The sequence below is a fragment of the Schistocerca americana genome, chromosome 10 (genome assembly GCF_021461395.2).
Source record: "Schistocerca americana isolate TAMUIC-IGC-003095 chromosome 10, iqSchAmer2.1, whole genome shotgun sequence".
Taxonomy (NCBI): domain Eukaryota; kingdom Metazoa; phylum Arthropoda; class Insecta; order Orthoptera; family Acrididae; genus Schistocerca; species Schistocerca americana.
Window position 1 is genome coordinate 198678444 of NC_060128.1, and position 26424 is coordinate 198704867.

At 38.7% G+C, this 26424-nt stretch overlaps 1 protein-coding gene across 2 annotated transcripts in view; it reads left to right on the forward strand.

Annotated features, from left to right (window-relative positions):
• The window catches only part of LOC124552473 (1,5-anhydro-D-fructose reductase-like), a 38888-nt gene extending 12897 nt beyond the window's left edge, over nucleotides 1-25991 (forward strand). Inside the window, exons 4-7 of one of the 2 annotated variants that reach the window (XM_047126754.1) lie at nucleotides 2631-2887; nucleotides 5647-5806; nucleotides 12838-12935; nucleotides 25758-25991. In XM_047126754.1, the coding sequence (XP_046982710.1) occupies nucleotides 2631-2887; nucleotides 5647-5806; nucleotides 12838-12935; nucleotides 25758-25959 (717 nt within the window). In that variant the 3' untranslated portion in view covers nucleotides 25960-25991. Of the gene's footprint in view, nucleotides 1-2630; nucleotides 2888-5646; nucleotides 5807-12837; nucleotides 12936-13015; nucleotides 13762-25757 lie in introns of those variants that run through there. The other variant, XM_047126755.1, reaches the window with a different exon arrangement.
• The last annotated feature ends 433 nt before the right edge of the window (nucleotides 25992-26424 follow it).

Here is a 26424-nt window from a genome sequence, read left to right on the forward strand (position 1 = left end):
GATACAAGTAGTAGTTCTTAATTTCTGTAAAGCATTTGACTCAGTATCCCACCTATACTCATTGACAAAAGTGTGATCACATGGGGTATCAAGCAAAATTTGTTACTAGGTTGGGGATATTTTGGTAGGGAGCACACAGCATGTTATCTTGGATGGAGACTTACCATCAGATGTAGAAGTAGCTTCAGATATGCCCCAGAAAGTAAGATTGGACCCTTGCTGCTAATGTCATATATTAATGACCTTTCAGACAATGTTAATAGTACACTCAGACTTTTTGCAGACGATGCAGTTATCCATAATGTAGTACTGTCTGAAAGGAGCTGCATAAATATTCTGTCAGATCTTGGTAAAATTTCAACATGTTGCAGAGATTGGCAACTTGCTCTAAATGTTCAGAAATGTAAAAATTTTGCACTTCACAAAACAAAAAAATGTAGTATCCTACGACTATAATATCGGCGAGTCACTTCTGGAATCGGTCAACTCGTACAAATACCCGAGTATAACAATTTGCAGGGATATGAAATGGAACAATCACATAGGTTCAGTTGTGGGTAGAGCAGGTGGTAAATTTCAGTTTACTGGTAGAATACTGGGGAAGTGAATCAGTCTACAAAGGAGACTGCTTACAAATCACTCGTGCGACTGGTTCTACAGTATTGCTCAAGTGTGTGGGATCCGTGCCAGATAGAACTACCAGGAGATATTGAACATATACAGAGAAAGGCAGTCCGAATGGTGAAAGGTTTGCTTAATCTGGGGGAGGGTGTCACAGAGATACTGAAGAAACTCAACTGGAAGATTCTTGAAGATAGATGTAAACTATCCTGAGGAAGTCTATTACCAAAGTTTTAAGAACCAGGTTTAAATTACTGCTCTAGGAATATACCAAAACCACCTGCATATCACTCACGTAGGGATTGTGAGGACAAGATTAGAGTAATTACTGCACGCACAGAGGTAATCAATCAATCATTCTTCCCACACTCCCTATGTGAATGGAACAGGAAGAAACCTAATAACTGGTACAATGGGACGTACCCGCTGCCACGCACCTCATGGTGGTTTGCAGAGTACAGATGCAGATGTAGAAAGAAATGGCTGCACGCTTATGTAAGTCGGCCAGAGCAGAAATCCAAATAAGTGGCCCGTGGTCAGACCTAAATGCAGGTAGAGATTCAGTGCCACTACAGTCTAATAACCCACAACAATCCCCCCCCCCTTCCCCCGCTCCCTCCCCCCTTACCTCACAAAACTTTAGCTAGAGATGTACTTATTAAAATTGTGTCGAACTGGACAGTTCCGTCACAGCCACTGTGGATGGACAGAATGGAGGAATTGTTTGAAAGAGAAAGAGAGAGATAAAGAGAGAGGGTGGGGGTGAGGTGTTGAGTGGAGGGGAGAACACTACCATCTAAGTGTATTGTGTGAACAGAATTCGTCTGGTCTCTGAACCGTGTCACACTGCAGCACCAGCAGCTCGGCCACGACCCACTGTGACTGTCGACGGCACGGGGTGCCCGTCTCCTCGGTACACACATTCCGGCTGAAGTTCCATTTCAGTTGCCGGCCACCGACCACCTCTCGTTCACTACAACTACGGCACGCGGCGACAACTCGGGCCCGAGTCGCACCCCGTACGAGCCCAAACGGTGACCTGTAACGGTCCCGGAATCGCCCCACGACTCGTAGGCCACCGGGCAGTGCGGTTTCTGGCCATTCTCGAGGTCCGTCTCCCAGTTGTGCCGACTGACACGCCTGGGCCCAGCTCGCCGGTACGGACGACCTCGGCTGCGACGAAGTGCCGCGGGCTCGTTCGCCTCCGGCCTCCGTGCGGCGTTTCCGATACCTGTCGCTGCAGCTGACTGCCCTCTTCCTCGTCACGACACCCCAAATGAGCTCAGACTGGCACTACTACAGCACCCACTGGCCAGTCTGTGAGTGGAAGAGCAGTGCTGCCACAGCCAGCTCAGTGAGAAGGAAGTCGAGTGGGCTGAAAAATTCAGTTTTGTGGCATAGAACAACAAATAGAAAATAAAATTCTTTTTACTTCTAGAGAGAGCACACTGTTACTGATAATGTCACTTTTTAAATTTCACAATATGGCATTCCACACGTCTGTAACAAATTTTAATTTTTCTTCATGTGATTAGGAATTAAAAGTCAAACAACGTTATTTTTGTTAACAATTATGATTCAGTGTTTATGAATTAACATTTGCATTTGACAATATAGAATTGAAGTAAAAAAAAAAGAAGTCTGCTATCTGGCAGAACTGGAATGAGGACTTTTGCATTATGAGACACATGCAGTGTACACTCGGCTTCTGGTGTATCTTCTGAAACGACAGAAATGTGTCGCACTTAACAGCGCTCCAAAATCTTCTCAGTTCGAAGGGAATTTTCTTTTTGGTATTTTTTACAACTGTCTCACACTAGTTCAATTTCTATAAGTATGAAGAAAATTAAAGAGGTCCACCCTGTAAGATCTCCTCATCAATGTTTTGAAATGATGCAGCACAATTCCCAATAGGATTTTATTAAAAGCTTTTTTTCCTAGATTTCTCTTTTCGTAACCGTTTCGTACTTTCACGCGCTCTGGGAACAATTGACCTTTTTGTGTTCCAGGCTATGGAGGCACAAGTGGACTCGGGCCGAGCACTCTCCATCGGGCTGTCCAACTTCAACTCGAGGCAGGTGAAGCGCATCTGGCAGGCGGCGCGCATTCCTCCGGCCAACCTGCAGGTGGAGCTGCACGTCTACTTCCGGCAGCGCGAGCTGGCCGCCTTCTGCCGCGCCCTCGACGTCACCGTCTGCGCTTACGCCCCCCTCGGCTCCCCGGGGAGGGTCGACTTTGAACGGAAACGCGGCAGAGACACCAGCAAGTGAGGCTGTGATGTAACGACTCCCTAGTGCTTCTCCTGTACCTCACACTATCGAATTCATTGTTTTAAAAGCCACTCCCACCAATAGGGCATTCACTAAATGCTTTCTGCCTACCAGAACCACACTTTGGAAATAGCTCATTTACAGAATATGCCATACTTTACAACATCCACGAAATTATTTGCCCAGTCACATCTGAGGACATTACCCACCTGGACAGAGACCAATTGTAATCTACATTATGAAACACATAATGTGTACAGGTCAGGTTTAGACAGTTTCCACCTAGTGGCAGAAAAGGTGAAGCTGCAATTTCAGCAGACGGTTTTTCCACTGTAAAAAAATAGGAACCATTCTATTCTGCCGTGAATCCACACGCGTGAAATAGAAGATGTGTAAGCACGTGTGTGTAAAATGCAGTATTTTGAGTGGTCTTCCTACTCATTACTGTTTTCACTTGCAGGCAGCAGACAAGAAACAGGTTAGCTGTTGTGGACATTTGGATGTTTACATAAGAAAATATAAGCATGCTCATTGAGGCATACAGCAAGGAAATGAGTCTGTATCATCATCTAGATATGCTGTACAATAATAAGGTACACCTGCAAATGTTTAGTTCTTGTTTAATTCTAAGTTTAAATGTTTCATGTAAATGTGCACAGAATTTTACTTGCATTGTGTGAAGATATCACCTCAACTGGGGAAAGTACCACATGTGTTTGATTTGACTGCATCTTTTGTATTATTTCAGCATGCCAGGGAGGACAGTGTCACAGTCAAACATAATACATATTAGACTGCCATAGTTTTGAGAGAAAAGCCATAAGAATCAGAGCAGCTGTGAAGGCCACAACCAGTGAGGACTGTAAAAGCCGTTTTGGACGAATCCCATCACGTACAATTGACAAGGCAGTGCCATTCTGATGATGTTCTTAAAGTCCTGTTGATCTTTGGGTCCCAATACCTTCATTAGCAGGGAGTATATGTCCCTGCCTTCATCCCTTCTTCCCAGCCAGGGTTGAACCCAATTTCTACTCCTCGCATTACGTCACATTCTGCCCTTCTTCTAACGTCCAAGGCAGACACTGTTACGGAAAATGTTGCATAATTACATCATGTATAAAATGCTTTGTAATGTAAATATAGATAATCATTTCCTTGCACCAGCTTGACATAAAACAAACACATTACTCCATAACTCTATATAATAGTAACAATTTCATTATAGCTGCAAACAATAACAAAATGCTTAATAAATACAAAGCTAGACATCTCAGAAATTTCAATATGTGTAAATAGCAGCTTTACAAGAATATCAACTTTTAGACTCAACAACGTAAATGAGCCATCAGTTTTGAATATGGACCTTTGCAGCACTGGTGCAGACTTACACAGTAAGTGCATCACATAATAGGGCAAACAAGAAAGTTGGCAGTTCCAGACACACATGCTGGGAATGCCGGAGCAGATGTACACGACAGGTGTTCCGTGTAATATCGGCTTAGTGACTATCCCAGACCTTCGTACCAGTTCTAGGTTGCCTATCTAACAGCTTCCACGGGCAACAAAAATTTGATTTTCAATATTTTGCATAATTATTGGCAGAATTTAAAAATTTTAAATTCTGACATAATCCAAAGCTTAATAAACTTAAGTTTAAATTTCAGCACAGTGAGGCAAGGACTACAGTTAGAAACTGTGTGTCTGTCTCAAAGCAGCATCACCTCAACTTTATTCATTGAGTATTTCAAAATGAGGGCACTTAGCGACTTCAGACGTACTTTTCACATTGTTTCTAACGTTAATTCACTGACATTCCCCACAAAATTAGGAAAAGAAAAATGTTTATCACTTACTACATTTTCACTGTTCATGCAATAAAACTTTGGCACCAGCCAAAACATTTTAATTTACTACTTCTTTACTACCAACTCAATCTGCAACACAGTTTGCAGACGGTATCCACACATGCCACTGAATATACCTTCAAAATCATAGTTTGACAATTCAGAAGATATGACATCATAAACGTTGAGATGTAAGAAAAACTTGCTCCTCCTTAAAATGGAGTGTAAATTACCCAGACCATATTCATGCAGTATTTCATAATAAGAGAAAATAGCAGCTTCCAACAAACTCTCTTGTAATATGCTTAACACCAAATATTTAACACATTAACTCACTTGTAAAGTAATCAATATTATGAAAAGGGTAATTACTACTCATCATATGGCGGAGATGCTGAGTAACTGGGTGAGGTAATGAGGGATAGCAGGGTAGGGGTGGGGATGGTGGATGGGAAAGTGCTGCTGGGGAACAAGAAGGAATGAGGTAGGGAGGAGGTAGAGCAACTTTGATTTTGCCTGACAGTTTGTAAAGTAATCAGACATTTGAAGCTGTTTTATATGTGGGAGCAATAGTACTACCTGTTTATTTCACACATTCTTTTATTTTTTTAAATGTCAATGCTACTTGCTAACTGTTCTGTTATGAGTACGGCTACCATCTAACAACAACCTGAAAAACTGTAAACATGTCTGACCAAAGACTTTTGCAGAACAATAAGAACTTTGTGTCTTTTTCCCTTTTGGAATTAAAAATTGTAATTCCTATCCATTTAAAAGCTCTTGACTCATAACTTGTATACAGACAAAATGTTGTCAGATTGTTACTACGAATCCTCCCATCAGAAATACTACATAAAGAAGAATGTGTGGCGACCCTTTCCTCTGACGTCTTCCCTTCCACCTGCTCGCAGAATCGTGCAGCTGAACCCCATGTCGGACCCTACCGTAGTGGACATCGCGCAGCGACACGGCAAGACTCCTGCCCAGGTGCTGCTGCGCCACCTCGTGCAGCACGGGATAGTCGTCATCCCGAAGAGTGTCAACCCGGAGCGTATCCGACAGAACTTTGATGTAAGTACACATGCTGGGTCATTGTTTCATTAGTGATACAAATAACAATTTTTGTATAAAAAGCTGAGTTGTGTTCACCTGTTTCCCTCAGTATTAACAATTATTACCCTTATTTTGTTATTTATTTCCATTTGTGTAATATAAATGACACAGTCCACACAAGAACAAAGGATTTTGCAATTGTGGGGTGGCCTGACAATAATGTACGACTTTATTATGACAAAATTCTCTTTGGTAACATACCTAACAAGTAAAATACTCTGCAATTTGGATTTCTGGACAAAGACTTATCAGGAGGATGTTGTCACTGGGAAAGAAAGACTGGCATTAGACAAATCAAGAGCAGGTAAATGAAGCAGGTAAATGAGAGAAAATGAAAAACGGTAGGTTTAAGTGAGGTATTAGTGAAATGAGAAATTAGTGAAGTGCAGTGGCAGGAGGAACAAGATTTCTGGGTAGGTAAGGACACAAAATCAAACACGTATTACACAGACGTGGGTCTAATAGTGAATAAGAGAATACGAATGTGGAGGAACTGCTATGAACCGCATGATGAATGCATTATTGTAGTCAAGATAGATGCATAGCCAACACAAACCATAGTAACATAAGTTTATATCCCTACTACCTCTGCAGATAATTGAGAGATTGAAATAATGCATGATGAGACAAAAGAAATGACTCATATAGTCAAGGAAGACAAAACTAATGAGCACGTGATAAAGTGAAGTGAGCTGAAATCTGCAATTGAAATTAAAATTAATTTTCTTATAGATGGCAAAGGAAATGAAAGAGGAACTGAATGGAATGGGTGGTGTTTTGAAGACAGGTTATAAGATGAGCATAAAAAAATCAAAATAAGATTAATGGAATGTAGTTGAATTAAATCAGTAATTATGAAAGTGAATTTAAAAATGCTGGTAAGCATCATAAGCAATACACATCCAGATGGTACTGAATCCTTTTCTGTACCTCATGATGTATTTTGGGCACAGTCCATCATCAGATAATCAGATGATCTGATGAAAAATAATAAAGAGAACTGCAAATAATGATATTACACAAGAAGTGAGATCTCAATTGAAAAAAATTGTGCACGATTTTGGAAAACATAAGTACATACCATCCACGATAATTACATTCATTGACAATGACACTGAATAATATCTGTACAAAGGTCAAGCAAAATATAAAATAATAACAACTCAGTCAGTACTAATGTGCAAGAATGTCATTTGTAAAGCACAGTACAATAGTACAAGAAATACTATTTACAACACCATCATACAGAACCACATTCAGTGTGATTTGTTCATAGTTTCAACAGAGTGCATCACACTTAATGCAATGTTAATTAAAGTAATTATTTTTCAATAAAACAAAATTAATTAAAATAATTAATTTGTTTTTACTAGCACAACTGTGAAAGATTTTCAACAGTAAAACACAGTGCAACAGTACAGGTTTCATCAAACAAAAATACTGTTAATGTCATCTTTGCATTTGCAAATCTGACTTATGAAAAACAATTCACTAACAAAATTACACATGGTCATTAAGAATTCCATAAAACATACAAAGTTGAACAAAAGAGTGGCCAGATAGGGGTTCATTTTTTTTTTTTTTTTTTTTTTTTTGACCCGCAAGTAAATCACTGAAAAAATCAAAGAAACACCAATGACCACTTGAGATCTGCTCATTTTTTATAAGTCCTGGGTCACCTTGATAACTCACATATATTTCAATTTCTTCGAAAATGTCCAGCACTATTCTTTTAATACCAACAGGCAAAACGGACATGTCATCTTCAATGTTTTTAAGCTGATATCAGTTCTCCTTCAAATGATATCCCAATGCACATCCACTACTTACAAACTGCATCCATGTTCATGAAATAGTTCTAAGCCTTGTTGCACCAATTTAACCAGTTTATTTTTCATTCAAAACCCCATCATAACGTTATATTTGCACAAGTATAACATTTTCACTTCTCTTTATTGATTGTCACAAATATAACATTTTCACTTCTTTTTATTGTTTGTCATCAGATCATCTGATGATGGTCTACGCCTGAAGCGTGTTATGAGCATAACAATGGATTTGATACCACCTGAATCTATATTACTTATGTGACTTACCAGCATTTTTAAATTCACTTTCATAGTTACTATAATTATGGTCCACAACTCCAACAGGACTTCAGGTCTAATTTACATTGAACTGAATCAGGAAACAGTGAAAGAATTACTTTAGTAAATGAGACACTAAAAGTAATTGATGAGTTCAGCAATTTGGGGAGCAAAAAAACTGATGATGGCCATAGTAGAGAGTATGTAAAATGCAGACTGGCAATAGAAAAAAGTGTGTTTCTGAAAGACAAAAAGTTACTAACCTAAGATATAATTTAAGATGTTAGGAAACCTTTTCTAAAGGTATCTGTCTGGAGTGTAGCCTCACAGGGAAGTGAAATTTGGACATTAAACAGTTCAGGTGTGAAGAGAATAAAAGCTTTTAAAATGTGTTGCTACAGAAGAAAGCTGAATATTACATGGGTAGATTGAATAATTAATTAATTGAGGAAAAAAGTAAATTTATGGCACAGCTTCACTAATGGTCGGTTGAGGTCGATACAACATATCCCGACTCATTGAGGAATCGTCAGTTTAACAATGGTGGGAAGTGCAGAGGGCAAAAGCCCTCTCCTGGAATCTGTGGAAGACTTTTACAATTTCAAAATTCACAAATGTTTCTAGAACCAACTCCCTCTTATTCTGCTCAACTGCATGCAGGAGTAAACAATGGCTTTAGTAAATACTACGCTGTTTTGTAATAAAGTTGTTCACAGGCAGTTAGACCAGGTCTTATCACGGCAGTGGTTTTGGCACCATTTCACAATCCTGGGGGGATGTGAACCTTTGGAGAACACTTCCAAAATAAAATAACTGATCTTTCTGCTGTCCCTTTCTTTAAGGACAACAGAAAGGGCTAGTTCCAACACCTAGCATTTGGCTGGATTATATCTGTGTTCTCAACTCCTTCAAGAACAGCTCTTTTGCTTCCACACACAGTCTCAACAGTAAGTTTGTGCTTGCCCTGTTGAAGCTTGCTGAGACTTCACTGAGTGTTTCACAATAGAGCTACGGTGTACAATAAGAACAACACATTCACGCTCTTATGTACTTCATCTGCAGGCCCAAATACAGAAAAAATAAAATTTTTGCACTCAACATGAGGAAAAAATGGTGAAAAATTGAGGTAAAAGGGGTAATTGGACCTACGTTTTTACTACACACTTCTGAAGCTATGTGGAGTGCAACCATGTGCAACATCTGGCCACAGAATTATAAGTTCTGTGGTCCAGTTGTGATGTCTACAGAATAATGTGGCAAACCGAGGAGGCAAAGGCTAATTTGGTTGAGTCCTTGATGGGTTTCTACCAACCAATCTGAAAGTTGTTTCTGGCATTTCCTACATCCACATTCATATTAGTAACATAAAAAAATGAATCTACCAATAAAATACTAACTAGATCACTTAATTGCTTGACCCCTTAACCTACAACCACATGTGAGACTCATAGTTCAGTATTCAGGTAAAAGGTGGTTATTATGAGCCTGGCCCCTGGTATGTCAGTCAGGCGAAATGTAAACTTAATGTGCCTGGCGTGCAGTTTGATAGTCGTGACTTGCGATGTCGCCCACCACACACAGCACAGGTCATGCTAGTGAAATTATTATTATATCTTTGTATCTCACTTAGTTACACGTTATTCTCAGTCACATTTGCGTGCTGAAATATATTTCTTTAATATTAGGAATGTATCTTCACAAGATGTTTTCATAATGTAAATGTCACGACGAGAACAGTGAGCATTATGTCGATACTTGTGTTGCTGACAGCGGCGGTGGTGACATCACACACCCTGTACGACAAGACTGTGGGCGATTAGTTATTGAGGATGACACTGCTGATTAAGATCGACTATCAGAGCCTTGAATCTGGAAAGGAATACAAACCAGTTCAAAAATCTGTAACCATACAATGACTTCTGGCATAAGAAAAGGCAACCTTATGTCAGGTAGGAGTAAATAAAAGAGAACTAGATGTACTTAATATAATATTTGATAATATGTTCTGGGACTAATAGCTGAATCATTAATTAAGAATATATCAAAACCAGATTTTAAAGAATGAGGACTAGTATTGAACAGAGATTTTCTAGAGAGACAGCAAGCATAACACTGCGCCCAAAGAGCCGTGTCATCCATTATTTAGAAAACTTAAACTATTAACTCTGCCATCCATATACATAGATAAGATTATTATATTTTTGTACATCAGCATGAATTATTTGAGGGGAACCATTTTGTCCACACACGTAACACAGAAACAATGAAAATTTTATGCTCCTCACCCACCGCCTCAGACTGTATGCCCAGGGACCTCAATACATGCAAATGAAAATTTGTAATAAATTGAAAGGGAACAAGTTGATGCAGCTGAATTTAGATCCACTTAAAAGAAAGCTATATGAAGTACTGACAATGAATGAAATGTTATTACACAGTGTATAAATTCATACAGGGCAAACTGGAAATTTGAGCTGGATGCAATGTGTTACATATTCCAAGAAATATCCTTATAGTGTTATTATTTACTGTAGTGCTATTATTTATCGATGTAAAAATCATTGTAGCTGTACAGGGTGTTTATAAATGAATATCAGGGTTTTAACGCTTTATAATATTTATTACATTAAACTTACAGTTATAAATGATATGCCAAAAGAAAGAGCAACTCAAACAGTTTTACCAAGAGCCTTATAAATGTTCACTGGCATAGCGAAGTACATGATTGGTTGAACTTCACTCTACCCGAGCGCTGGAGAGGCCGTAAGGGGCCCAATGACATGGCTCGCTTTGCACGGCCTCCACAATCACCCGACCTAACACCGTGTGATTTTTTCTTCGGTGCTTCACCGAGGATCGTGTGTACTGCCTCCGCTACCAGCAGACCTCCCTGAATTAAGAAACCAGATTGAAGTAACTGTTGCTACAATCACTGAAGACACACTTATCAACATTTGGGAAGAACTCAGCTATAGACTTGATGTGTGCCATGTGACAAATGGTGCTCACATTGAACATTTATAAAGTTCTTGGTAAAACTGTTTGAGTTGCTCTTTCATTTGACATTTCATTTATAATTGTTAGTTTAATATAATAAATATTATAAAGTGTTAAAACCCCAATATCCATTTATAAACACCCTGTATTATAAATTTTTGGCACGTCTTCTGTATGCAAACCAATTGGATTGCAAATGTACGTCATGAGATAAATAAAACACAATTCACCCATTATCCTAAATATATTGAACCAACAGCTTCAAAATTGAGGCTACTGAGTCTCCACAAAATTTGCACAAAAAATAAAAAAAGATAGTGAAACAATGTGGGAGTGCAAGAGATATGAAGTTTCATTACATGTGGCTGTATGTTTCAAACAATATCACACCATTGAGGATTATTGATTTGTGTTTTGTAAAAGTGCTAATTATGTGAATTGTGAATGTATTCAGAAATCGTACATAAACGATATAGATTTATAGTATACTGTACTGATTGATAATAAACATTTTATGGTGTTTCTAACACAATTATTACACAAAGTTGTAATTAATTATCAAATATTTCATAAAATTAAACCAGCTGGATCTTACACACGTACTTACATTCCATAAATCATGCACAACTGGTACAATATTGGACCCATTTGCCAAACCACGGAATGGCTCGAAGGTGGGAGATCGTGTTTACATTTTGAGCCCAGGCTGTCAGAACCTAAACCGCAGATTAAGGGGACAATATCCAATAAGTTTGTGTACTTCCTGTCACTTTTATTTCTTGGTGCATGGCATGATCTCAAGCACAATTCATCAGTCCTATCAAAAACTGAACTTTTGCTCTGATGAATTTCTGTGGATGCCCATGGTGTGAAGCATGTGTAGGTAAAACTGTAGAGCGAGACTGAGAGGTGAATACAGTAAGCAGACTCAAGTGGATATAGGTTGCATCAAATTATTTGGAGATGAAGAGGCTTGCGCAGATAGAGCAGAGTGAAGGGAGGCATCAAACCAGTCTTTGGACTGAAGGCTACAACAACAAATCTCACAGTTGTACTTTTAATACTGTCCTTTGGCAAAATGTATGCTGTTACAAGTGCCATCTTAATGTATGTGTCTCTAAAGTAGCTTTGAGCAGATCTGAAAAATAGTCTCTCAAATCAGATGCATTCCTGATATCTAATGGTTCAGAGGGAACTGGTTTGGAAGGTTTTGTTCATCTTAGTTGATGTTTGTGTGAGTCTATGGCTGAAATAATACAGGAAGACAATGAATGATTCTCTCACACCACAGTTCGTTCTTTTTTATTAGTCGAAATGACCAGTTTTGAGGTTGTCAATTACATTACCAAATGTTACATTAACTATTATGTTTGACAGTCAAAAATCATACAGACAGATACAATGAAGTTGGTTGTAGTTTATTTGTATGTCAGGATGCTGTGTCACCCAGAATCCTCATTGATGGCTACAGGAGGCCTCATTCAGTTGTTACTTGCACTCTGGCAAATGAGAGTGTAGGCAAAACCCAATTGAAGACCAAGGGACTACATTCAGTGTTTGTCGTTTCCTTCCCACTTTTCGATATTGTTCTCCATTTTTCTCTCCTCCTCTCAAGTGAGAGACTGAAAGGAATTACAGGTACTCACTGTCCTGTCCATCTCCCGGCCATTACAGGTAGCACACTCGCTCAGACTGAATGAGGATTTTCGAAGAGACCTCGCCCAGAATTAAACTAGGGTAATTAACAGAAATCTGAACTCACCACTGCTTGGCACGAGTCCTGTGCCTCGACCACTTTGCTTCCGGTGTACCTGTTGCTAAAATTGTTCCCAGTTTTCTACAACAGGTGGCTCCTTTCATCATCTGTGCTTCTCAGTCATATTTCAGATAATATAAAACTTTCAGGTGTTCGATTTTGAGCTGACACCGGAGGATATGGAGAAACTGGACGCGCTCGACAGGGGCCCGAAGGGACGGATGTTTGGCACTGTTGCCGATCCAGAGTAAGTATTTTTCTTCACTCTGAATAGACTGTCAGATTCGTAAATGCATCATTATCGATTGACCGTTACCTGTGTTTCAGCCGAATGAGACATCCAGAATACCCGTACAAGGAGCACTATTAGAACAACTGAGGCTGCATTACACCATTTACATTCGAGACTTGGACAAGATGTAGGTGATAGTAACTCTGTACACTCATCTTTGAGTTGTATCTATAGACACATAATTTACTACTACACTTTTATAATTCACCTGAATACATAAGAATTATTACACGGTAGAAAGAAAGGAACAAGAAATACCTTTTGCTTCATTTTCCATGTAGTAACTGCACATTTTGATGGGAATAGAATGAAGGAAACCTAGATGCTTTTCAGTACATTAATCCTGGTGCATTTATTTGATCCCTGTGTTAAAACTGATACTGAAGGATACTGTTGCATATCTTTTTTGCTTTACCTGTTAGATTCTTGGGGTAAGTCATCTGCTGGAATTGTGTAGGCTGCAATATTTAATTTCCTTTTAAAGAAACTAGTCTTCTTCCTCTGCTGCATCAGCAATTTCTGCCAGAAAATGGCACAGTTAGTTCCCCATCTGCCATTCAGCTTTAACTCACTGCAGTTAATCGACGTGGCAGAGACTCGACCGAAGATCGCGATACTCGATTTCCCAGTTACAGAGTGTGACAGAGGACAATGCGTATCGAGTGTTGTCTGTCGTACGTGGTATTTGTTTGACTGCTGTTGCAGAATGGTTTCTGTCATCAGGAATAGTGATAGGTTTTAAAGTACATTGGATTTTGCATGTGATCAACTAATACATATATCAAACCAGGTTTTCAGATATAGAATTGTGATTTTAAAACTATATAATAGTTATTAGCTCGGATTCATGTTTGTAAAAAATACAAAAAATGAAAAAACAAATAAAACCTTTGTTCTACAACTGTTCAATATAAAGACCATTTGCCAGTTGATATATGACAGTTATTTCCAGACATTCATCAGTGTGTGTGACAGTAAATGGTGCAGCAAATGTCTCAATAGTTTCCCTAAGGGCAGGAAGGTCAGCTAGTGATGGAGGCACGCACACGCATACCCACATAAGTATCTCCAAAAATCCTCAGGCTGGAATGACACATCAGATTTTATGAAAACAGTGACAAAAGAGCTGAGTCACTCTGTCCCCTCTAGCTGTGGGAAATAATGTCATTCACTTAACGACATATGGGGTGTAGTGTAACAGTATGGAATTATACAACTTGATTGCTTGTAAAATTCTCCAGTTTGTGTTACTGTCAAGAGAAGACCCACAGCTGTAAGATATCAAGATAGACAATTCGAGTCACATTTGCTACAGTGAATAAGAATGGCTCAAAAATTTCTCTCCACGACATGGAACAAAATGCATTAAATATTGGGAAGTTCCATTTGCATCACAATACCACATTGGACTGTGGCTGTGACCTCACCAAAAACCTCGGTTGTGGGGACTGACTGATGGTGGTGCTGGGAATGTAAAGCTGGAAGGTGTAAATCTGGTTGTGAGTGATGGTTAACCAAATGAATACAACTATGAAATAAAGGTAATGGCAACAGACTGATGTGCACTACAGAATAAGACAAACTAGTGGCAAGTATTTTTGTGTGTATTACGTATAAGGGCGAGTCAAATGAAACATTAAATATTTTTTTACTCGTGTTAATCACCGTGTGCAACGCCTGTCGAGTGTTGTGGGTGCGGAGGAGAACCAAAGTTAAGTTTGGTGATGGCTGCAGCTGTTACACAGGCAGCGTAGGGTCAAGCAGTGTTATGTGAAATCCACAATCATACGGCTACATCAATTCGATATGACTGCAAAACGAAGGCAGTACTTTTCAACAAATTGCTTTATAATGCACTCGTGACAATGTTTTCCATAGGTTTGTAGTGTGCCAAGGCAATGTCTTTTGCATCCCAAAAGGAAGTCAGCCGTCTAAGAGTCAGAATATATGTGAGATATCCACTAATATCCTCAAGAAAATTATTCATGATATTGCTGAACCATTAACTATGGTAATTAATAAGTGCCTCCCTGCTGAAGTATTTCCGGACTTTCTGAAACTTGCAAGGACAGTCTTCGATTATAAAATGGGTGATCCAGGCATAGAAGCAAGCTTCAATCAATGTCAATCATTCCAGTCTTTGTTAAAGTCATTGAGACTAAATGAAAGACCAACTCTCAAATTTATTTGAAATTAATGGACTCTTCTCAGATGCACAGCACAGTTTTGGGAAAGCCAGATCTACAACAATGGCAGCACTAGTTCTGGTTATTAGGATAAAAGCACAGTTTTGAAGAAAAAGAATTTGTAGCAGTGACACTTTGTGAGCTTAGGAAGGCATTTGACAGCATTCCTTACAAGGTCCTTCTACATGAGCTCTGTCAGTATGGAGTTGGAGGCACTATTCTGGCAACCCTCAGACCTTATCTGGAAAACAGATTGTATCAGTCCAAGGAGTACTGTCATGTGAATAGAAATTGGAATACAACATGCCACAGGGATCAGTAATGGGCCGCCTCCTGTTCCAAGTTTTTGCAAATGACTAAAGCTCTCATGGATAGTTCTTGCAATTAGCAGATGATACAACTTTGTACTCAAAAGTCATCAATGCCAGCAAGGTTGAAGAAGAAGCGGATCCCTTGTCTGATGTGAGAAACAAACAAATATCAGTGAAGAAAAAAAATGCAAAAACTAATATGTACCCTCAGCAACCAAAGATACCCAATCAGTGTATGAGTTGTGAAAGTTCTGGGGTTCATGGCGGACAGCAAACTCACTTGGCAAGACCACACTACATGCTGTCATGAGTCATATACCTCCTGAGTGATACCTTATCAGTATCTCTTAACAGTATATTATTCGTTTTTTGCAGCCATATTGGCTATGGCCTGATAATATGGAGTGGAGTCACTCTACTAGTTGCAAGAATGTATCACTAAAAAAGCAGTATGGCAGTAAGGATCGTAGTATTGAGCAGGTGACAGGGGCACTGCAGGCCATTATTCAGAAAACTGAGAGTAATGACTGTTTATTGTCATTACGTATTTTTGTGCCTCCTTCACATTAAGGAACACCTACATTCCTTCAGCAGGAGACATGACATACCTGAACACAACACCTACAACAAAAAGGGTGTAAATGTACCAACCCATTGACTGTCAAAAACAAGAGACAGCTTTCTAAGCACTGCACTGAGAATGTTTGGATCATTACAAATGGATGTGTAGGTGCTGCCACTGGTGATGCTCAAGAGTAAAATTTCAAGAGACCTGAAACTAAGTCCACTCTACTCCACCCAGGAATTTTTTTACTGTGAAGAAAGTGAATGGATTTACTGTACTTTCTCCAAAACTAGTGTATCTTTCAGAGAACTCAAATGTCAATAGCAGATTAAATGTATATACAGTAAAATGCTTAATCTGCTAATTTTTTTGTATTGTTGCATATTATTTGTACATATCAGTTTTGTAATTTTTGGCACATTCTATCTGGCCACGGTTGGCAAACAATACTGACCCAGTAATAAAGTAACCTTCCCTGTACGTAGCTGCACCTGGACCTGCTCGGTTTTTGACGACGAGGGTCGGTGCCGTCCCTCGCCCGTTCTTCGAAACCCCACCACAGTTCTTTGCAGATGTCAATGCCTTGTTCGGTCAGCTATGGAGTGTGATTTCGTGGCACCCACCTCACAGATACTTTGTGAAATCCAAGTGTACTGTGAGTAATGTGAAGTTCTGATCTGTGACTAATGTTCAGTTTTGCTGCTGTATCATCCGCTACCACAAAGAAACTGTCCATCACAGTGGCTCCATGTGCTTCACTAGACTCATAGTGCTCCTGGCCTGGCCAGACCACACCATGTAGCAGCATATCTCTTGCCTGGTGTGTGCTGCCACTTGTTGAATGTCCTTTAAAGCACTTTTAATGGACCTGCCAAATGTTGGTTGTGAAAATTTGCAATCCTTTCTCTTACAAATGTTACTCAAGCAGTAAACAAGACCAAATTTATCAGCAGCAAACTGGCAGTTCGACCATTTATCTGCAGAAGTTTGCATTGTCCAGTCAGTCATTTACACATAGTATGGCATGAGGAGAGCCTCCAGGGATGTGGAATAACTCAAGTTATACAGGATCAGCCACTGCTGGCTACTTTGGTAATATATACTGACAACAAATTATGACTAGTGCTAATGCACTTAAACTGGCATTTATGGTAAGTACTTCTAGATTACTTTATACACTGGGGGTGGACTAAAATACAGAAACACCAAAAATGCAACACATTACCGTGCCTAATACAGTGTAGGAAAACCGTTGGCATTCAAAACAGGTTCTGTACGGTTTTTGAGGGAACCTTATGCTATTCTTCTTCTTCTTCTTCTTCTTCTTCTTCTTCTTCTTCAGCACTACAGCCCACAATAGGCCTCCACCTCCTCAACAACCTTCCTCCACACATCTCTGTTCTCAGCTTTTCTTTTCCATTTTCAGATCTCCAGCAAGTTAAGGTCAGCCAACACATCGTCCAGCCACCTAATTCTTGGTCGACCCTTCTTGCTGGGGGAATACAATCTGCCTTTCATTATTTGTTTGGGCATCCTGTCATCTGTCATCCTTTCCATTTGTCCTAATCAGTGTGTTCTTGGAAATTTAACAAATTTCATTATATATTTCACTTGCAGAAGCTCTTGTATTTCGCAGTTGTGATGCTGTCTGTCCAGCCACAGCTGGTGCATGACAAAAAACTGGTAATAAAGGTAATACTCTCCAACACTCTGCTATTCTCATGGGTCCATAAATTTTTTACAGAGTTTTCGTTTCAAATGCCCTTACATTGTTCATATCTGCTTCTGTCGTTGTCCACATTTCTGACCCACATGTAACAAGTGGTCACACAAGGGAATAGTATACTCATAACATGGTTGATCTTGTAAGTAGAGAATTCTTGAATACCTGTAAGTTTGCATAACAGGTTCTGTTTCCTGCTTGTATCCTGTCTGCAATACATTGCCTCATATTATTATTGCTGGTTAAGAGGACATCCAAAGAATGGAAGGAGCTGACACCTGTAAGACATTCATTACAGACCTCCAGGTCATGTGGTATTTTTCAGGCCTTAGAATTGGACATTACCATGTATTTGGTCTTGATTTCATTTACTGTAAGTTGTGATGTTACAAAATAAAAGTGATGTTGTTATTCAATGGAAAGTTGGAAATTGAGATTTAGCTTACTGTTTTATCAATCACAATTGGCGTAAGAATCATGGATTGACCATTGTTATAAAATATTGCATTATGAGATGTGAATAGTTTTTTTACTTGCAGTTTCGCGTGGCTTGAGGCAGTCACAACTAGCGTGCTATTGATTAAGAAATCGCATTATCGTCTTTCTAATTACTTCATGATCGTAGATACGATCATACCCGGTTGTGAAGTTATTGTTATGACAAAACAATTTCCTAAGGGACCAGAAAGTTCTTAAGGGCGCAAAAACAACTGTAACATCACACAAAAGGGAAATTCAATATTAAAGCTGATGCAAGAAGACGATAAAACAGTTTTCTTTTTATCAATGTAACACGCACATTGGACTGCTGATCTTGGTGTCTGTAATATTAGCAAAATGCATAATTAAAATGAAAATAATACTGAGGAGATGATAGGAACGAGCACTGCTAAATGATTCAGTATTCCCAGAACAAATATTTATTATAAACTAAAACATATATCGTACCTTAAGCTTAGTACTACGATGACGGTAGATTTTTATGTCCGTATCATGTCCATTGAGCGCTCTTTTATATGGCCATTGTCTTCTTTGAGTCGCTCATGCGTCGTCACGGTAAGTTATAACAGTTCTTTACACTTCACTCAAACTTAGACATAACACGTTTTTATACATTTAGTAAAAATTAGATCAGACTGCCACAAATCTGCGTCCGTCTTACTTGAGAAAAGCAGTACAAGTCTTTTTAGCGCTCAAGGCTTCATTTGTTCTCCAGCGAACAAAATAGTGAAGGATCGCATCTCTATCCGTATTTTTCTGTTTGCCGCCCAAAGACGACGAATTACATTATTTAGAAAATTCCACCGTCGCCATGCGACGCCTCATTATACATTAATCATTATTTACAAACAAGTATCTGCGTTCTGGCTGAAAGTATTAACTACTCGTATTTGCTGTTTTAATGTAGTCAAAAATAGCGAATATCACAAAGTCCAATTTTTGCTCCCTCTAGTGCCATTATTTTATACATTTGTCTAAGAGTGTTTACATCTCTTTCCACAATTGCAACACCATCTAGCACGTATCTGACTGGATTTCATCATTATTATTCCTCTCTTGTCTATTTTTTGTATCAGACTATGCAGTGATAAGTTGGCTGCAGACAGGCCATCAGCCTATTTCACTCCATCTGTAAAGTTAAAGCTCTTGATCATTTTGTTGTTCACTTTTATTTTTGCCTTTGTGTCCACTGTTAACTCAGCTAACCTTCTTAACTTGTCACAGATGTCCCATTCTTTTAGTAGGCTATAGAATGCTGACCTGTTAACACTACTGAATGCTTATTTAAAATCAACAAACAGGAAGTGGAGATCTATGTCATAAAATTTCGTCATTATTTGTCTAAGAACAAAGAACTGCTCAAAAAATCGCCTCTATTCAGCCGCAAACCACATTGGTATTTTTGTGGATATTTTCAGTGTATTTCTTTATCCTTTCATTCAGCACCCCAAAAAATATCTTGTAGGCTGTATTCAATAAAAGTATGTCTTTATAATTATCACAAACCTACTTTTCTCCTTTCTTATGTATAGGGAATATAATTCATGTTTTCATTTTCTCATATGTTATCTATTAGTGCCTGTATTTCACATAGTGGAGGATGACCAAATTTTATAAGTTCTGACACTATCCCATCTTCACCAGATGCATAGTCATTTTTCAATTTATATATCACTAACTCCACCTCCTGCAATGTTGGTCTTTTTTCTTCTTCTCTTTCATATTCTCCTACTTATGTGATTTCTTCCTGCTAGAAATCCCCTGATACCTGGTCTGATTTGGTACTGAGCATATCTTCAAAGTATTCTGCCCATCCCAGTGATAGTTTTTTGTTTATCTCTGATTATCATAACATTTATATTCTTACATGCATCTTGCATTCATTGAAAATTTTTTTTCTTGTCTTCCTTAGATAGTATTTTTTCTGTTTCATTCTGTTTCTTTAGTTCTTCTTTCTTTTGAAATTTTTGCTTTCAACCATTCCTTTTTCTTTTTATTATGTATCCTATGAGCACTCTCTCACTCTCATATTAATTATCGAAACATTCTTTTCCCAATTGTTTTTTATGCTGCCTCTTTCACCATTTTCTGGATCCTATTCTGTCTCTCTTGCTTTCCCTTTGTTTCCTTGCTTGCTGTTAGGACATCCCTAATTTTTATTTGGTATGCTTTTACAATTTATGGATCACTGAGTTTCGCTATATCCAATTTCCTTTTTTTCCCATTCCCGTTTTGTGTATTGCTGTCAACTTTTCTCTCACTATAGCTTTTACAGCATAGTGGTCTGAATCACAGTTTGGGTTCCTGATGCTCTGTATATCTCGGACTGATGTGGCATGTTGTGCTTTTACTAACACATCATCTGTTTGGCTAACTAATCCACTTACACTTCATTTCCCTATTCCAAGATGTATTCCTTTGTGTGGAAAACACATACTCGGACAAGTAAATTATTCCCAGCACCAAACATGCCTCCACTCTCATTACTTTCTTCATGTAATATGTGTCTCCCCAATACTCTTCCATATCCATTTCACCCAACCTGTACATTAGAGTCTCCTGCAGCTAGCAGTAGGTCATAGTTTTTTACTTTACTGCACATACTTTCAAAGTCTGCACAAAACTGTTCTTTTTCCTGTCTTCTGCTTCCTCTGTTTGTGTGTACGCTCTTCTTATTATTATATTCCTGAATTTCCCTTTTAATCTCAGTATGTTGACTCTTTCATTTATATGTTCAAATTCCAAAAGACCTTTTTGTAATCTCTTTTGTTATTATAAATCCTGTTCTTCTTTCTGATCTACTGTACAGCAGTGAATACGGAGGCATATCTATCTGTCCTTGCCCTTGCCAACTCACTTCTTGTAATGCCACAATAATGTTCTTAAACTTCATGAAGTTTTCAGCTATTTCTTTCATTTTCCCAGGTACAACATTGTTCATATGTTCCAAGTTACTACTGCCAAATCTTTTGTCCTTTTTCATTGTGGTTCTGTAATATGACAGTTTCACTGTGTGGGGTTATTGGCCCCACACTGGAGGCCAGGGATTTTTTTAGGGTTAGGAAGGTTGGCTTACCTGTGCTTTATGAGCCCTCCTCTTCCCGTGTTGTGGGACATACTTTGTCCAGCTCATCTGTCGAGACCACTCCAGCTCACATGACCCCACCAATAGCTACGCTACCACCGGCACAGCCGTCGACTCCGTTGGAGCTCGCAAACCCTCCTGCCCAGCCCCGAAGGTGCCTTTGATAAGTTTGTGTGGCCCAGGAGAAATCTTGTACCACTCTTCCTGCAAAACAGTCACAGGTTCAAGTAACAATAACAGAAGTAGATAGTGATCAGGCACGCTTTTCTCCAAAATAGAGCACAAAGGGTCAATAATACTGACTGTAAAGGCCACAGGAGATACCACAATTTGTATTCGTGCTCACAAAACTGGTCCCAGATGACGTGAGCTGTGCGAACGGAGGACCCGTCACCTTGTAACACGGCATCACCGTTACGCGACAGACACTGTACCACGGGACGGACACGATTGGCCAAAACGGTCACCTAATCCTCCGCAGAAATGCAACCTCGCAGAGTACACACGGGGTTCGTGGAATACCATGGTACAGAGCTGCCCGAGTCACCGTCGAACCCCCGCTAGTTTCATTCGGTGAGTGTAAACTCGGCCACAAATTGGAAACAGTGTTCCAGCTCACCCGGAAACTCCCTGCTTCGGGTGCTACTTTCATGTCAGTGATGGTGTGACATTCAGTTCTGCAGTGTATTTTGCAGCTGTTATCCTCTTATTTTTCACCAGAGTCCTTGTCATCACTATCACGTGGCAAATACTTTTGTCTGTGTCGGGACTTAGCGGATGGGGTTTTTCCGCTTTCCCTGTAAGTGGTGTAAATTTTTGACACGGTGCTTCTCGAAACGACGAACTCTTTGACCACCTCAGATGTGGAAGCACCGACCGTACGAGCGACAACGATTCGCCAACATTCAGCTGCACTGAGCTCTGACACAATGCACTCACAACTACACAGAACACTTTTCTGACCGTGACTGACACTTGCAAGCTATTAGGGGCACTGCTATTAGGGGTTCGTGGCCAAATACAACAGTACAACCTGCAGGCTTGGCTAGCACCTGCCTTTAAGTTCAAGCACGCACCTCTCGTGCTGTTTCCACATTTTTGTCCACCCCTGTATACTAATAATAGATTGTTAGTAGTATTAATCTACTCAAACCGAACGCAGTAACTTCAACATCTGAAAATGTAAGTAATATTTTCTTGAAAATTAATAAGAGTTTCTCTGCAAATGTACTGTCACTATTTAGATAAGGCACAACATGTGCAGTCCACTAGTGTCCAAGTCCTGACCACAATATCAGAAATAATGCACGAGGGTATATCAATAAGTGAAACAGAATATTCTGTATTATTAGGCGCTTATATTGATGAGAACCTGTTCTGGAAGTCTATTGTACAAATGTTAAATGTTTAAGTTCTGCAACCTTTGCATTAAAGATAGCAGAATTTTTTGATGAAAATTCAAAAAATATTTATTTACTTTTCCTATTTTCATTCACTAATGTCTTATCATATATGGGGTGACTTGCCTTTGAGGACAAACATTGGCTCAAAAGACTGTGTCATAATTTGTGCGGCAGCAAATGACATTGCCAGGCATGAGGGTAATGTATTTGTCACAGTTCTTGTTGTGTTTTACTCGCATTAGGTAACACACATGTAACTTTGTAAATCTAGCATGCAGATATCGGCTACCTCTGTGGTAAAGTATAAATAAACTAATAGAAAGAGTGAACGATGACATAAATCAAGCACACAAAGAACTTCCATACATGAATGTATGTATGTAAAGCGTATCTGTGTATAACAGCCAAACTCTTCATTTAAATTACAGTGGTAAGCAATTCTTGGTTGAGAAAAATCTGTCATTTGGTAAACTTGAGTTACAAGAGGCACAGCATCAAATTAACTCAACGTACTTTGGATAAGTGGATCATAAACAAAGATTCTAACTAATTTTTCTTAGAAGATTGAACAGTATTTTTTTAGGGAAGTAAGCTGTATAAAAAAATGTGAAGTAGAATGAAGCTGTAAACACAATCTATAGATAGTACATCAGAATGTACAACTATTAACAGAGTTAATGAAATAAACAGATTTCTTAGCAGGAAATCGCTGGATGTTTCAGTATGTTTTTGTGAACACTGGGTACATAATGTGTGTTTTCATCACTTAAAATATTAGCTTTTGATCTTGCAAACTGTTTTTCTAGAATACAATCATCAAGGAACATCAAGAAATTGTAGTTACATAAAACAAAATTTAGATTATAAGAGCTTAGCCTCTGTATGCAAATGATGTTAGAAAAACCTTTCCCAGTTGCATTTATCTGTATATGTACATTAAGGAAGTAGACACAGAAGTAGAGATTTTGAAGTCTCAGCTATTGAGCTAGTGATAGAAAAAATTATTTTATGTACGTACAGATCTCTTGATATCAATGTAAGTGTTGTTGTTTTCAAACAACTGGACGTTGCTCGAGGTAACCTGAAGAGTCCTGGGAAAACTGTGACACTTTGAGGAGATTTTAACACTGATTTTCTGACTCAGAGCCCTCACACAGAAAATTTCTTGGGTATAGTAAATGCTAAAATATGTCTGTGATGGTTAGTTCTCCAACACATATAACAAAAACTAGTGCCACTCTTCTTGATGAGGTATGTGTTAACAAGGACAAGTGAACATCAGAAAACTACAGTACCAGCTATAGAGCACACTTATTGCAGTCACCAACCATACCTATACATCCCATTCTGTCCATTGTACACTGTTATAGTCATAAAAATAGTGATACATCTATTATCAATGAAAAATAGAAATTTTTGGAACATTTTCAACCAACAAAGGTGGTCAGCATTGTATGGGTAAGTATATGCCTGTTGCACTACAGTCAGAGCTTTCAAAAATTATTGGTAAAGCAAGCCTCTCACAACTGACTACATTCTTCGAAAAAAATGGTATTTCTGGATGTCAACATAGCTTTAGGTCACAGCATGCAACTGAAACAGCCTGATAAACTGTGTTTGAAATGCAGTCCAGACCAACACAAAAATCTCATGATTATTCTTAGACCTAACAAAAGCATTTAATGTGACTGATAATTCTGTGCCCCTAAGAAAACTTGAACAAAATGGTGTAAGAGGTGGGCCAAATGAGTGAATTAAATTATTGTATTTGCTCTTACATAACAGAAATAAAGTACACCCCGAAGTAAGTAAACCCAGGTACACTTTTCATAACCATGTGCACTAAGTCATGGTGTTCCACAGGGATCAATTTCAGGTCCATTTTTCAATATACATAAATGATTTTCATGGTGCATTAGGTATTCAGAGCCAATACTGTTTCTTGATAATATCTGTCTATTGATTGAAGGGAATAACGAAGAAGGTATTACTGCATTTGCAAAAGGTGTTATGAAACTAGTATTTCAATGGTTTACCAGAAACAGCATTCATTAATTTCTGTACATATCAAAATAAAAATGCAGAACAATCAGTAATATACAGGGTGGTCCATTGATCGTGACTGGGCCAAATATCTCACGATATAAGCATCAAACGAAAAAACTACAAAGAACGAAACTTGTCTAGCTTAAAGGGGGAAACCAGATGGCGCTATGGTTGGCCTACTAGATGGCACTGCCATAGGTCAAATGGATATCAACTACGTTTTTTAAATAGGAACCCCCATTTTTTATTACATATAAGTGTAGTACATAAAGAAATATGAATGTCTTAGTAGTACATAAAGAAATATGAATGTTTTAGCTGGACCACTTTTTTTTGCTTTGTGATAGATGGCACTGTAATAGTCACAAACATATGGCTCACAATTTTAGAAGAACAGTTGGTAACAGGTAGTTTTTTAAATTAAAATAAAGAATGTAGGTATGTTTGAACATTTTATTTCGGTTGTTCCAGTGTGATACATGTACCTTTGTGAACTTATCATTTCTGAGAACGCATGCTGTTACAGTGTGATTACCTGTAAATACCACATTAACCCTCCGTTACACGCACCGCGGACTGTGAGTGCAGTTTTATCTTTCCATCAAGAATCACTTATAAATTCAAGATTTCCATTAGCGGCTTTTTCTACCTTCCCCTCCTTCCATAACAAATTATTGGCAGCAATTGAAGTTAGTCATTATTGCCAGAAGCAGCAGTCTGGTGAGGTGCAGAGTGTCAGTCCGCGTGTGTGCATTCGTGTTGCACGGTTCTATCATCAGTTCTTTTATGATGTATTGCAGGTAACGTGGTTTCTTCCTTTATAACATTACAAAACATAGACAGTCACGTTTAGAAACTTTTTTTATTTATTTATTATCCAAACTGTCATACAATTATGAGCCTTTTCATTGACCAACACCGATTAGTGAAATAAGTTATACACTTTTTCTTTTTCAGGAGAACGGTGGATGATGATCAGGTTTTGCAGTGGTTGGACGAAGAGCTTGGTAATGAAGAATGTAGTGATATGGAGTCAATATTCGAAAGTGATCACTATTCAGATAGTGAACAGTCGCTGGACGAAAGTGATTCTATCGAAAAATTTGACTCGTATTTTGGGAAACTCAGTATACAATGGAGCCATCAACCTCTAATCTAAAACAGAAGAGTAAGAAGACCTCAACATAATATTGTCAAGCATTTACCAGGAGTCATAGGCAAAGCAAAAAATGCCAAGCGTCCAATTGATTGTTTACAACTTTTCTTCACAGATGACATTTTAGAAGAAATTGTTCACTGCACTAATATTTACATCGCTACCATCTGTTCTAAATATTCCAGAGAAAGAGATGCTTCAGACACTAACATTACAGAAATCAAAGCTTCTTTAGGACTCCTTTTCTTGGCGGGTGTGCTACGGACATCACACACAAATTTACTAGATCTCTGGGCTGCAGATGGTACTGGAGTGGAGCACTTGAGACTTTCAATGGGCATAAACCATTTTTGTTTCTTGCTGACATGTCTGAAATTTGATGTCAGAAACAGAGCTCATTGGAAGGAAACAGACAAATTAGCTGCTGTCCGATTCTTGATAGATCAGTTCAATGAAAACTGCAAGAAA